Here is a 15,747-nt window from a genome sequence, read left to right on the forward strand (position 1 = left end):
AAATAAATAAAAATAATAAAATTTAATAGAAATAATCTTATATAATAATAATGATATTAATAATAATAATAATAATAATAATAATAATAAAAAATTAAAATTCTTTTCAAATGTCATTTTATTCAAAAATGGACTTATATGTAAAAATTTGTTACGTTTAGTGGCTATTGAATTTTGCAGAAAATATAAGATAGTGTAGTGTAATCAAACACAAAATGACAAAAGTTGTTGTATATTGCAACTGTTGCAACATAAGCGGACCCACATTAGTAATACACTAATGTATGAATAATTCACTGTCTACCCCCACCTTTAAGTAAAAAATTAAAAATACCCAAGAGATAGGTGACATAGTTCGCGAAAATGCACTAATATTTCCCTTTCACTACGCCCCAAGGCAAACAAAATTGCACTCCTACAATTGTGTTCAGAAAATACAAGCTGACCATCATCTACATCAGCAATTCAGCATGTAAACCATTAGAATCTGCAACTTATATACTGCTACTATATGTTGTTTCTATTATACATCTCACACATTTTACATGATAAATAACGAGCTCTAACAGTAATGTACAGATTTCCTCTGGCATTCTTCCATAACAGCTCCTTCATTTTCTATCTGAGTCATTTCCTTCCAATTCAAGCCGCTGGATTCTCTGATGCAGCCTTCTCCGATGATCATGAATCTTCCAAAGGCCATGTCCCAATATTACAGCAGAATATATACCATGGGTAATAATTGGAGCAAGAATGTTATTTGTCTGTGTAAATCAGAACATAAACAATTAATTCTCTGTTTCAATTTCTTCAAGCTTAACTCCTAATTTTCTCAAAACCAAAATCAATTCAAACCTTACCTGGATCCATTCAAAACCTAGGTACAAGGCCAACAATCCTTCCAGGAGTGGAGAGTAAATCTTTTTCATTTGCCTCCTCTCATACCAGGCTGCAGAAATGCAATTGAAATGGAAGAAATGAATAATCACTTATAAGAAGTGCACAAAGTGATAAGTTATGATGTTTCATTTAAACTTTCATATTTTTCCATCAGTTTTCAAATCTTTGGAGTTGCAGTGCTAGCTTGATTTTATGAAGACAAGACTAAATTTTTCTGTCTTCCATGCTCAGGCATCCATGGAGGATCATGCAATTCATTGTAACATGAAAAACCTTGTACTGAAAGGACAGTAATATTCAAATACATTCATCTCATACTTGCAAAGTCATTACTCATACACAAAACATAAATCGTTTCACATGAAAATAAAGTACTAATTTAACTTATTTTAAATAGACAGATTTTGCAGGAAATGTTCAGTTCAAGAAAGAATTGGAAGGGTTGGCTGCTTGGAATTCAAGGAATAGCTTCCCATTTAAGAACAAATGTGAAGATTCCTCAAGATCACTTGGCAAGGCTCAGGTTTTGATTGAATCATTCCAATCGATATCTAGGAAGCCTTTTGATCCTGCTTGTGATGACTTGGTGATAAATGCCATACATGGCAACCTCTACCGGAGGGCTGGTTTAAGGGTAACACTGATGCAGTACCTTCAGCATCAGAAATGGTGGCTGGGTTAGGCATGGCTGCAAAAAGTTGGAGGTGGGAGATTATGGCAGTTGCTTGTAAGAAAGCAGCTTTTGCTGGAGATGTAGAGTTGGCAGAAGCAGAGGCAATGAATTTTAGCATCAAAGTTACTGTGCAATCAGGGCTCACTCCTTTAGTTATAGAAGCAGATGCTAAATTGTTGTCAATTTGATATTGTAGAAAGTGAGCAGTATTCAGGGAATATACTTACTAATTTAGAAATTCAGGACAGAATTAAGGATAGCAGAAAATTTGGAATTAATGATGTTCCAATATCTGGAAAATGCTGCTACTGATATAGCTTGGCTGTCTTTTAAATTCAATGAAGTAGTACTATGGCTAGAAGACATCCTAGCAGAAGTATGTAATCTTCTTTAGCAAGCTCTTGAGTATCACATTGAAAACAAATTTATTCAAAATATATCTTAAATCTTAAACAAAGTATGAGTTAAGTCGTCACCACAATTACTAAAAAGGTGAGGCTATTTCCACCCTAAGTTATACTCTGAACACCATTTGATGCTGCACAAACATGGAACAAAATTTTAAAATTCAGTGTTTACTTTACATACCCTTAAATATGTGCAATTAGTGCTCAGTTATACTCCTTCATTAAGTATAAATAATAGTTTCCTTTGTACAACCATAAAAACATTCTTCACTCACAAAGTTAATTCCTCTTGATAAAAGCATATCTAACTGTCTACAAACTTTGAATTGGTGGTCCTTCCTCGAGATTTTATTCTTCATAAGTTTCTACAAGATATAATCTATGTTATTGAAAGGGGATTTAATTTCCAGTTATGCAGCTTTAAAAAATTATAAAAGAATCTATGCTCATTGATGCCCTAAAAACATTTTGGATAGTTGAGAGGCCCTTAATCTAAGGCAATCACTTATTTTGATAAAATCAACTCCACCCCCCCACCCCCCCCAATTGTTGGGTTTAATCTACATCAGCAGCTGTAAGTAACTAGTAACTTTCAACTTCTACAAATTCACCATTTTTTTCTGCCCCATTTGGTTCATACTTTTTGAACTTTTAAAGAGAATATATCTCAAAATAAAAGTTTACATAAAACAACGTACCTTTTTGGGTTTGCATCTTTCAAAATATTGATTTCCTTTCTTCATGAATAAGTATTTGCTAAAACTCAAGTTTTCATTGATTTCTTATTATTTTTTAATTACAATTAACTAGGTTTGACGTTGAGTAGAAAAATTTAGGTTTTAATGTAGGATATTTTAGGTCTTATTATTTGATAAATATTCTATTTACATTAGTAAACTTTCCCGAGTGGTGAATTATATTAGGGTACTTATAAAATAAAATATTTATCAAATTACAGGTGTTCAGAGTATATATTAGGGTGCAAATAACCCCACCCTTACTAAAATGACTATACAAGAAGATAAAATGATCTTTTGTTTCCATTTTTACTCTGAAATATTTTTATCCCAAATGATAAGACACATTTCAGTTTCGTAGACACAACTAACAAACTATAAATAAATAACATGCAAGAGAAAGGGGAGGAACCTGCAAAAAGCTTTTTTAAATCTTCTCGACCAGATCGAGATCTTAGAACTGGTGCTACCACATAGGTAGGATCTGAAGAAAAAATAAGCAATTCACTAAATGACATTCAAAGTTACAAACTACATGAACATTCCTCATAAAATATGGTGAGAAAACTTACCTTTAGGAGAGGTGGCCACATAATAGAGAGAACCGGTTAGAGCAGCAGTTATTACAGCTGCAAAAGCCTGAGCAAATGGGACAAATGGAGGCAGCACACCCGTCTACATTCGGATGAAATATAAGTACAATTTTAATTTAAGAAAATTCTCACTAATGGAAACAGAAATTGATAGAAATGAACATATACCAGAGAAGCCATTCCTTGAGCATCTGTCAGGAAATCTGTGCCTCTTAGGAATATATCAGCCAATGCTCCCTGAATAGATACCATATTGGAGATTACCATGATTCAGTATTTCCATTTACGGAAAGCGGTGATTGTTATCGTCGATCATATTTCTTTTATGGTCCCCCCCTCTTGCACCCAAACATTAACAAGGAGAAAGCGGCAACAAATTGACATTGACATAATCAAAGTACGAAGTTGGAATTCAACTATATAGAATGGAAAATAATTCCACGTGACCAAGATTGAGAAAAAATAAAATAAAAGTACTGGGAAATCTAACGAACTAATAAGCAAACTGACAACCCAAACTTTCATCACTTTTATTAGATGAATAGAGTATTGAAGATTTTGATAGAATTGATGATTTAGAAACTTCTATGACATTTCTGCCCTACATTATTAGGTGAAGATAAAAGGAAAATTCTGAGTAAACAGACCTGAACAGCAGCCCGGTAGAAAAGCTCTTCTCCCACTGAGCTGGCAGCTACAATTAGTACAAACTGCAAAAATGAGTAAATGATGCAAGATTAAACCAGTCCTTGTTTGGTCTATGAAAGACGGAAGTAATCAAAACTGTATCTAAGTATTATGAAAATTAAACAAAATATACCTGCCAGGGTGACATTCCATAAAAGAAGCTTCGAAGCTCCTCATCCTCCACATCTCTGATAGCACGAGCATGAGGCGATAATTTCACAACTTCATCCTGTAACCATCTAAGTCCAAATAAGTCCCAAAATTCAAACCATGACAATGCGAGTAAATAACAAACTTATTGGCTATTGCAAAGAACAACATTTCCACTAAAATTTTGAATTCATTTCAGATATTTCAATGTTCCTTTTGGCAAGAAAATTAAAACACAATTAAAGAACATACATCGAGTATAAACAGAAGGGCCATAATCGGCGGAGCTGCATATCCAAGACCTTCTACAATGGCGTCTAAAGAAGGATGGAATCCTCCCATGCTATCTACTCCAGTAATTGAACAAATGAATCTTCCCGCTAGCGCCATTGCGCCATATATTCCTGATTTCGAAAGCACAAAAGTTCCAAATTAAAAATAATCATAATACAATTAATTGAGTATTATTCAATATGCAGTTCCAATAAGCATCAAATTTTAAACGCACTCTCATTTTCCAAACAGGGGAACAAAAGCGGAAGCTATAGCAAAAGCTTTACATTTTCACTTCGCTAGTCAACCACTCAAGCTATATGTGCTTCTATCAGAAATTATAAAAGAAAAAGAAAAGCTAACCGATTCCGTAGCTGAGTCTAACAATGGCACCAATCTTGTCCCAAACGGGAAAGTCAGAGGCAGCAGGTTGACCAAAGCCACGGTCGAATGTGGTGACCTCCATGACACTTCCGGTGAACCTACTGTTATCACTATTCTTAATATCTTCATTACTTCTACTTCTCTCCGCAGAAGCCCTGACGCACCACCGCATTTGATTTGGACCACTCTTCACCGTCCCCTTCTTACTCACACACAACTCACGACCCAATCCTCCATTCAACTTTAACGACGTCGTCGTCGTCGCTCGACTCGAAGTTAATGAAGCTAACGGAATCTCCATCTATTTATTATTTTTTTAATGTTTTAGATAAGCATCGGTTGTTGCGGTCTCCCTCGTCTTCATGGAAGAACATGGCTGAGTAGAGTCGACACGGAATGAACCAGAGGTAGGAGGTTTAAGTTGAGCGTTGAGTTATGTGTTTTCTTATTTTCCCTAGAGATCGTACGGCTGAGAGAATGGGTATAAGGATGTGGGTCCCACATGGAGTTTGATATTTGATTTTGAGACCTAACAAGTGGATGTTTTGGGGGTGGGAGGAAATATCCAGCTGACCAATCAAATTACGACGTTTGGAGATAATGCTGACGTGAAACCAACGGAAGCTTAAGCGTTTGCCCGTCCCCGAATCTACTCAAGAATGCATTGAATGCTTACCATATGTGTGCTTTTGATTTGGTTTCTAACCACGTGAGTCGTAGTGAATTGACGTGTTTATGCCACTAGTCTTCTGATTTCTTACGTTAGCAATAATCACATTCTGCACTCTCAAATAGTTCCTTTTTGGAGAAAAATCAATATTTTAATCATTTAAGTCGATTAATCTCAATTGAAAGGAAAGAACAAATTTGTATGGTTCAGGACTCATTATTTACTTGGAAATGTGAAATTAACCATTGTTTGATTAACTTTATTACACACAAGTTACTTTTAAGAATCATTTGTTTTACATACCTTTAAGAAAGATCTAACATCATTCAGGCTTATATAAAAAAATCAAGGGTCAACTCTGACCTTGAACGCAATAACTTATAAGTTTCATTTTGAAACCTTATGAGAGGATTGATAACAAATTTCATTACAATAAGGTGCCACACATATGATAGCTAAGCAAAAAAAGGAAGAAACGTTAATACAAAGTCTTCATGAGGCAAAACAGCCAAGCAAATATGAAAAGCACTATAAAAGAATCAAATGTAATACCTGAAGAAAATACTGTTAGCTTAAAGGGCTACACATAATGTAATTTTGATGATAACAAACATATGTATTAAGTGATTTAATAGATATTGTATTTCATATTTTCACTAGTTTTTGAAGGGTAATATTTATGCAAGTGAATCAAGTGAAATCAAGCTCAAGACACTCAACGGACAACGACGAAATCAAGAATAAAGTTTAGAGCTCAACGGACAAATTAGTGCGATAAATTCTTGTAAAGCCGGTATGATTTAATTGATGCATGATTAAGCATTTGAGAAGCTCAAGAGATTAATTTAATTAATTACTTTTCATAAACTAAAATATTTTATTTTTATTAGATAAAGTACCTTGTGGTTTTGAGAAATTTGGACTTAAATGCAAAGTTTTGAAATCTTTGATTTTAATAAGTATTATTATTATTAAATTTCGGAGTTGGACGTTTTTACAAACATTTGAAATGTTTTGGGCCAAGCTATAATTTATGAATATTTTGGACTAAAGTGAAAAGTTTTGAGAACTTTGAAAAATATGGGTATTATATTGAAAATGACCTTTTTGCGAAAAAAATAATATCTTTGGGGCCATATCATAATTTCAAAAAGTTTTGGAAAGACAACTATTATTAGGAAATTCTGAAATTGGACCTATTTACAAAGTTTTATGACATTTTGGGCCATAGTATAACTATAGAAAGATTTGGACCAAAGTGTAATTTTAGTGAACAGCATTGCTGTAGCAAAATTCAAAAATAACGGTAATATCAATGTTCATGAGCAGCTAGCTGGATAAATCAAGCGGCTAACCGCTTGGGCGCGGGAATTTACCTATAACGGCTAGTTTTCGAGCTTTAACTATAAAAACTCAACTCCAACTTCATTTTAAGAACTAATACATGGAAAAACAAGATCATATAACATATATTGAGCTTCCATTTCGCAATTCATCATTTATTGAATCATCATTGAGCTATAATTTGTTATCTACTCTTAAAGAGAGTTTCATTGTTGTGATTTTCATTTCTCATCAAATTGTGAGTATACAAGTGTGAGAAACACTTGGGGTGAAGAGATTGGGGAGATAGTCTCTTGTTGTAAAGGTCCATTGACACCTTGGAAGTCAATTGTAAACATTTGAAGCATTGGGAGGCTTGGATAGTGAAACCCTCAAGCCGGGTGTGCTTGGAGGCGTGGACGTAGGCGGTGATAGATGAACCACGTAAAAATCCTTGTGTTTGTTTTCTCTTCCCTTACTCTTTTAATATCGTGCTTGATTGAATTTATTATTTTTGATTTGATTAAGGCAATAGATTAAATTGTTGTGCGAATTGTATTGCATAATTTTAAAATCCCAATTTACCCCCCCTCTTGGGTTGCATAACTTACATTTCATTTGGTATCAGAGCAAGGTGCTCTTGTGTAGACTTAACCATCTAGAGTTAAAGATCCATGGCAACCCATAATGACTCAACCTTTAGGGAAGGACAATCCACAATTAGACCATCATTCTTTGATGCTAATGACTACCCATATTGAAAAACTAGGATGAGAATTTATTTACAAGCTTTAGATTATGAAATTTGGGAAATTGTTTGTGATGGTCCATTTATGCCTTTGACTAAAAACGAAGTCGAGGAAGATATTCCAAAATCTTCATGGGAATGGAATGAATTGGAAAAGAGAAGAGCTTCTCTAAATTTCAAAGCTATGAATGCCTTGTTTTGTACACTAGATAAGAAAGAATTTCATAGAGTATCTAGTTGTGAAAGTGCTAATGAAATTTGGCATAAACTTGAATTTGTTTATGAAGGCACACAAATCAAGTGAAAGAGTCTAAAATTAGTAGGTACACTCGACAATATGAATTGTTTCAAATGGAACAAAATGAGAGTGTGTATTCTATGTATACTAGATTTACGGACATAATGAACACTCTAGGAGCCCTAGGAAAGACCTTTTCAAATAGCGAGAAAGTTAAGAAAATCGTTAGGTCACTACCTAAGGAATGGAGACAAAAAAGAACTACCATTGAGGAAGCCAAAGATTTAAATATCTTACCTATTGATGATTTAATTGGTTCTCTTATTTCTTATGAGGAAGACTTGGTAGCCGAAAAAGGCAATGAGGAGAAGAAGAAAAGCATTACTCTTAAAGCCTCGAAACATGAGAGTGATGAGGAAAGTGAGCTGGATGAGGAGGAGATGGATATGCTGGCTAGAAGGTTTAGAAAATTATTTAAGAAATCCAGTGAGCGAAGAAAATTTAAAGACCTCAAGAACTGAAAGGAGAAGAAGGAAGTAATCAAATGTTATGAGTGCAAGAAGCCTGGCCATATAAGAACGGATTACCCTCTTCTCAACAAGCTCAAGAAGAAAGCAATGGTAGCCACATGGGATGATAGTGATGAGGAAACAAGTGATGATGAAGAGCATCAAGAAATGACAAATCTAGCTCTCATGACAATTGGAGATGAATCGGATGATGAACTTGATGCGGTAAATGATCTTTCTACTTATGATGAATTATATGATGCTTTTAAAGAATTGCATGATAATTAGATAAAAATTGGTAAAAAGAATACATGTCTTAAAAAGAAAATGATAAAACTCCTAAATGAAAATGAATCTCTAAGTACAAAGATTACATGCCTAGAATTAGAGAATAAAACATTGCATGATAGAGTTGCATTATCAAATGAGAAACCTAGCACTTCACATGAGCATCTAGAATCATATGTAGATGACTTGAAAAATGAAAAGGATGCTTTACAAAAATGCAATGATTCATTAAATGAAAAGATTAAAGGACTAGAGTTAGATAATAAAATGTTGCATGATAGAATTGCATCATTTAAAGGTAAACAGAGTATTTCATATGAGCATGAAAAATCACATGTTGATGAATTGATGAAAGAAAATGAAATGCTTAAGAAAAAGAGTAATGAGCTCAACGAAATTGTGTTAAAATTCACAAGTGGTCAAAAGAACTTAGAAAAATTACTAAGCACTCAAAAATGTGTGTTTGAGAAATGAGGACTTGGGTATAAGCCTAACTTGAAACAAAAATATTATAAAAATTATTTTGTTAAGGCTACCTCCACAAGTGATCATAAGATTGTTTGTCATTATTATAATGGAAATGGTCATATGAGTTTTAGATCTCAAATTAAGAGAAATGTATATTATGGAGTCAAGTGTATTTGGGTTCCAAAAGGAACCAAATCTAACACTCAAAGACCTAAGAGTATTTGGGTACCAAAATGCACAACTTGAATATTTTTTTTGTAGGCACCACAATCAAGGAATGGCGGAGAGTTCCTTGATAAAAGCTTATGAGAATAATCACTTGATCATGGTGTAAGCAAAAATGATGAGACAATATGATTTAATTGTTTTGGTAACAATTATTGCCTTATTGATTATAAGTGATGGTCCTTTAAGCTTAGTAAGTATTTAATAATTCATTTGGTATCATGTTGAGTGAATTATGAAAAATGGATAGTAGCTTGAATTTGTGAAAGTATACTTGTATGTTTACATGATTGAATTATCATTGTGTTTAATATTGAGTGCTTTATCATGATGCATGATTATATATATATGATGATAGCTTGTCAACTCATCATGATGGATTTGTTTGATTTTAATGATTATGTAATGCCTAAGCATGATAAATGAGTGATATGCTTATTAATCTTTGAATGCATATATGTTTAATGATTGTGTAAAATATATGCATGATGGATGGATTATATGTGTGAATTAATCATGTCTTAAATGTTTATAATTCCAACCATAAAGTGTTATCGTATCTCCTAATTGTGATGTATATGCATGATGAATATGTTATAAATTTGAGTTTTATGATTTTTTGGATGTTAATTATATTGATTCATGCATTAAAATGGCTTTTGAAAGTGTTCGGGATCACAAAATGGTCTTGGAATCGATCAAAAATAGCCGGAGAGCAAAATTTGTGCAAAGGGGCAGCCATGAGGCCGCTAACCGCTTGCCCTAAGCGGCTAGCCGCTTGGGCACTGCCCAAACCCGAGAGCAAGCGTCAAGCGGCTAGCCGCTTGGTCACGAGTTTGTGCTTCTTCTTCTTCGTTTGTTTATTTTTCTGCACGTTATTCTTCTTTCACCAAATCCATGAACACCCTCTCCATTTTCACTCAATTTTTCTTCATTTCTCATCCATTTTTTTGCCCAAATCAATCATTCAAACTAATACCCATGCTTTTAACCTTCATTTAATCACTTCTCCATCATCTTTTCTTCACTTGTTCTTCACTCATTTCTTTTTCTCTCTCACACGTGAACAATACGTCTCCATTTCTCTCTCAAATTTCTTCATCTTTCACTCATTCTCTTGCCAAAATCAATCATCCAACTCATTATTCATCCATTACTCCTTCAATTTTCACTCTCAAAACTTGATTTCATCATCTCTCCACATAAAACCCAAAATCAAAAACCTAACTTACCCATTTCTTTCTCTTCCAATTTAAGCTCTTTTTAGCCCACTTTTGATCCAATCAACACCATCCATTATCTTAAATCATCTCTTGGATCAATATAATCGATTTAAAATCATCCATTTCACTCATTATTTTACAAAACCGAATTTGTGCATTTTGGGTATTTTAAATTACTATTTCCATTGTGTGCTCACCTTATGGATTTTACCATGGTTCCTTATTATATTATGCACCTACATTTTCATATGCATAATTGTTTTAATTGTGGATTACGGATGATGATTGTTTAATATTTGGATAATTTATATTTGAATGATATTTTCTGAATTCTTAGAATGAATATGACTCTTTGGATTAATTGCATGCTTTATTTTTATATGCTTCTTGATTAATCATTGAGATATTCTTTTTGGTATAAGCATGGATTTATATTACTTTTTATAATTGATGATTTTATGTGTGATGCTGGATGAATTAATGGAGTTGTTGGTTTATTATAATTGTTTCAGCTTATATGGAAGTGTTTTTTTAACCATGTTGTATATTTAAGGATTTGTTCATTTTAAGGGGAGACTCTGCCGAAATTTTTTGCTCGCACAAAATTGGTAATATCTTTATCGAATTATTTTATATGCTCTTGTTTCGATTGCATCTATCTATTTTTTTTATGAAGGGGGAGATAAATATGATATGTTTTTGGATAATATCATTTTGGTTAAATTTTTTAATTGGCCATATATTTAGGGGGCGCATACAATATGATTTTGGATAATATGCATTATGAGCATTCTTTTGATGGCATGATGGTTCATGATCATTTTATGGTTAATTGGATGTTTGGTTATTATATGTTTCTTGATTAACCATTGACATATTATCAATCTTCGCATGAATTTCTAGTAATTTTGATGATGAAGGGGGAGAAGTCATGTATTTTGAATATGAAGACATATAATATGTATTTTGATCTTAAAGTATTTGTGCATAATTTTGAAATATTCAAGGAGAGTTTTTGTTTTGAATTTGATTTATATGTTTAATTATATATGCCATGTATTAAAGGGAGTATAAATGTCAAAATACATGAGATGTTTGTCATCATCAAAAAGGGGGAGATTGTTAGCCTAAAGGGCTACACATAATGTAATTTTGATGATAACAAACATATGTATTAAGTGATTTAATAGATATTGTATTTCACATTTTCACTAGTTTTTGAAGGGTAATATTTATACAAGTGAATCAAGTGAAATCAAGCTCAAGACACTCAACGGACAACGACGAAATCAAGAATAAAGTTTAGAGCTCAACAGACAAATTAATGCGATAAATTCTCGTAAAGCCGGTATGATTTAATTGATGCATGATTAAGCATTTGAGAAGCTCAAGAGATTAATTTAATTAATTACTTTTCATAAACTAAAAGGTTTTATTTTTATTAGATAAAGTACCTTGTGGTTTTGAGAAATTTGGATTTAAATGCAAAGTTTTGAAATCTTTGATTTTAATAAGTATTATTATTATTAAATTTCGGAGTTGGACATTTTTACAAACATTTGAAATGTTTTGGGCCAAGCTATAATTTATGAATATTTTGGACTAAAGTGAAAGGTTTTGAGAACTTTAAAAAATATGGGTATTATGTTGAAAATGACCTTTTTGTAAAAAAATAATATCTTTGGGGCCATAACATAATTTCAAAAAGGTTTGGAAAGACAACTATTATTAGGAAATTCTGAAATTGGATCTATTTACAAAGTTTTATGACGTTTTGGGCCATAATATAATTATAGAAAGATTTGGGCTAAAGTGTAATTTTAGTGAACAGCATTGCTGTAGTAAAATTCAAAAATAACGGTAATATCACTGTTCATGAGTGACTAGCTGGATAAATCAAGCGGCTAACCGCTTGGGCGCGGGAATTTGCCTATAACGGCTAGTTTTCGGGCTTTAACTATAAAAACTCAACTCCAACTTCATTTTAAGAACTAATGCAAGGAAAAACAAGATCATATAATATATATTGAGCTTCCATTTCGCAAATCATCGTTTATTGAATCATCATTGACGTAGGCGGTGATAGCCGAACCACGTAAAAATCCTTATGTTTGTTTTCTCTTCCCTTACTCTTTTAATATTGTGCTTGATTGAATTTATTGTTTTTGATTTGATTAAGCCAATAGATTAAATTGTTGTGCGAATTGTATTGCATAATTTTAAAATCTCAATTCACTCCCCCTCTTGGGTTGCATAACTTGTATTTCAAATACCCCAGCTCAAAACCTAGTGAGGGTTGTCAATTTAACCATGTAAATAATTATAAAAAAAAGATTGTGATGTCTGATCAAAGAAAGAAAATGCTCACAGATGTCTACCATTACCAGGTTCTTTTATGCAATTTAATTTCTCGCCCCCATTATAGGTTTCTATAGCATAAAGTAAGGATAGCAAGATATTAAATTAGATGAGAAATGGGGTAAGATCAGTGTACCTAGGAGACATAGTAAAATTAGAAGGTATTAAAAGCCCGAAAATCCGTGAAGTCTACACACATGTTCGGACAGTCACCGCCTCAAATGAAATAGAATTGGGTGGTCTCGAGGAGGCCTTTCCATTTAAAAGATCCTGAACTATATTATCCACTGAGCAATGTTCAAGTAAGCATGAATTACACTGTCCTTTTATAGCATGCAAGTAATTGTTGAGTGTTAGAAAATGTATATTTATAAAGGAGAAAATCATCATTTTATATTTCAAGTTTTACTAACAACCCTTACTTTTATGTATTTAAGCTTCTTGCAATTTAATTATGTGTGTTTGATTTTAATTAAGTATTTTATGTATTTTAGGGCCATCATGGTCGTTTCACAATAAACGAGAGATCAGGACGGTCGAACTCAGGACGGTCGAAAACCTTAGGAGGAGCATAAAAGGAAAAATGGCACTATTCACATGTACGGTATTATTCACGTGTATAGTACTGTCTACGTTACTGTTCATGACACTGTTCACATAGACGGATCGATGACGTGACATTGACCGATGATGTGGCATTGACTGATGAGGTGTCACGATCCTGTTGGGCTAAAATTTTTATGTATTGTTGATGGTGACGTGGTAGTAGATCAGTGGACGAAAAATCTCGCGTACGGTACATGCATCACACATGATTATTTTCAACCAAACCGCGTCACTGTTCAACCCGAGTCAAACCGTGTTACTATTCATCAACGTGGTCAAACCGCGTACTGTTGATTGATGACGTGGCGCAATCCTGAGCGTCCAAACTGTTTTTAATCCGATGGCTATGATTTACTCTATATATCTATAAAAAGAGGGCCTCTCCCCTCTAATTTGATATATCTGAATCCATTTTTGAGATCCATTTTCTATAATTCCTTCTCCATCTTGTATTTTCTACGTATTTTAATAAATTTTCATTTTGCCCCTAGTTCAATTATGAGTAACTAATTTTCTTTCAAGCTTGGGTTGAAGGTGAAGTCTCAACATGTGTCATGAGCTTAATTTGTTAAATTTATTTTCTCTTCCCCTCTAGTTTTTGTGGATGTTTTGACTTCTCGTCGACAAATAATAATAATCTTGTTTAGTACCGTCTTGGTTTCACCGGCTCCCTAATACAAGGTATTATTATTTGGCACGGTAAGCCCTTAGCACCATATTGATTAGAGCGTGGTTCATGAGGTGTGGATTCCCCCCTCATGATTTAATTGGCATTAATAAGGATTATTTAGCCTATGATGCATGTTGATACGGATCCAGATACCCAAGTACGTCATCTCAATAGATTTCTCTTTAATTTATTCTCGCCATTTCAATTCCAATTTTAAGATAATCTAAGTCACTTTCACCTCAAATCCAACCACCCTCATACAAAATTAATTCTACATATAATTAAAATCCACTTCCTCGTGGGATCGACACTCGTCTCCATTAATATATTCTACAATAAATTCGTACACTTGCGAGTTCAATAAAATTTGCACAACAAGTTTTTGGCGCCGTTGCCGGGGAGGTAAGTAATTTTAATTCATTGAATTAAATTTTGTGAATAATTTCATTTAAATTGTTTTCTTGTATTTTTTTAAAGAAAAAAAGAAAAAAAAGTGAATATACATTTAAATGTTAGTATTTCTTTTCTTTTTCTCTTCTTTAAAATTCTGTAATTTAATTTTCAATTTATTTTTCTTTGTAATTTTATTTATTTATTTTATTAATTTATTTTTAGTTAATTTATTTCACGTATTTGTTTTTATGTATTTTTATAGTAAGGTTGTAATAGCGCAATAAGGTTAGTATCGTAATTTCTCCCTCTTCTTTATTTTTATTTGTTTTGTTCCCATTTTTATTTTTATTTTATTTGTTTTGCTTGCATGGTCGAAGGTCATTATTACCTAATCTTGAACCTATAGACCTTGAACTAGAAAAAACACTTCACACACACAAGTACATTAAAAATAAATTTGAAATGGATTTACAAGCACCACAGGAGAGGCCATTTAAGGACTATTTTAGTCCCTTAGCTAATTTGAGCACATCATGTATAAGATACCCAAATGTAGCTGCTAGGAGCTTTGAACTAAAACCTAGTGTGCTAAATTGTCTCCCCACATTCTATGGCTTAGAAAATGAGGACCCATATAATCATTTGAATGATTTTCATGCTATTTGTCAAACATTTAAATATGAGAATTTTTCAGATGATGATGTAAAACTTAGACTATTCCCATTTTCTTTAAAAGATAGAGCTCGTTCATGGCTCAATACATTGCCTGCTAATAGCATTACATCATGGGAACAAATGGTTGCAAAATTTTTGAATAAATATTTCCCAGTGCATAAAACCAATGCTATTCGCAGGGAAATCTCAGAGTTTACCCAAAGAGATGACGAGCAGTTTTTTGAAACGTGGGAGCGATTCAATGGGCTACTCTTGAAGTGTCCACATCATGGGTACGAGAAATGGCACCAATGCCAATACTTTTTGGAGGGATTATTGCCGAATGTGCAAGAATGGCTAATGGCAACAAGTGGAGGAGAGTTAATGTCAAAAAGTGCATCAGAAATTTGAGAATTCTTCCAGCGACAAGCGGATAATTCCCAACAACGGAGTCGATCACTCAGGAATACTAGAAGAATTAAGGGAGTAAATGAGGTTCACATTGGCGAGTCAACTTCAGGAATCAAAGAAGTCAAGGAGATGGTTGAAGTTCTTGCTCGACAAATAGCA

The 15,747-nt window shown here is 33.2% G+C and overlaps 1 protein-coding gene and 1 non-coding gene across 2 annotated transcripts; both read right to left on the reverse strand.

Annotated features, from left to right (window-relative positions):
• Positions 1-351: 351 nt before the first annotated feature.
• LOC18044797 lies at positions 352-5,300 on the reverse strand. Its single transcript, XM_006436649.2, has 9 exons — positions 4,784-5,300; positions 4,400-4,551; positions 4,131-4,226; positions 3,958-4,020; positions 3,479-3,547; positions 3,290-3,392; positions 3,130-3,201; positions 861-949; positions 352-764 (listed from the first exon to the last, which is right to left on the reverse strand). Exons 1-9 carry the CDS (start codon positions 5,103-5,105, stop codon positions 612-614), a joined length of 1,119 nt encoding a protein of 372 aa, XP_006436712.1. The 5' UTR covers positions 5,106-5,300; the 3' UTR covers positions 352-611.
• Positions 5,301-15,369: 10,069 nt separating this feature from the next.
• On the reverse strand, positions 15,370-15,473 carry LOC112099350. The gene has a single exon (XR_002906154.1). It is a non-coding gene; the product is annotated as a small nucleolar RNA R71 (small nucleolar RNA).
• Between the last annotated feature and the right edge of the window lie 274 nt (positions 15,474-15,747).

Source organism: Citrus clementina, unplaced genomic scaffold (genome assembly GCF_000493195.1).
Source record: "Citrus clementina cultivar Clemenules unplaced genomic scaffold, Citrus_clementina_v1.0 scaffold_4, whole genome shotgun sequence".
NCBI classification, from domain to species: domain Eukaryota; kingdom Viridiplantae; phylum Streptophyta; class Magnoliopsida; order Sapindales; family Rutaceae; genus Citrus; species Citrus x clementina.

Coding starts and splice junctions, on each gene's coding strand:
- LOC18044797 (XM_006436649.2), bottom strand. CDS start 5,105: ATGGAGATTCCGTTAGCTTCATTAACTTCGAGTCGAGCGACGACGACG. Junction 4,227..4,399: donor CCCTTCTGTTTATACTCGAT/GTATGTTCTTTA, acceptor AGATGGTTACAG/GATGAAGTTGTGAAATTATC. Junction 4,021..4,130: donor ATGGAATGTCACCCTGGCAG/GTATATTTTGTT, acceptor TCATTTTTGCAG/TTTGTACTAATTGTAGCTGC.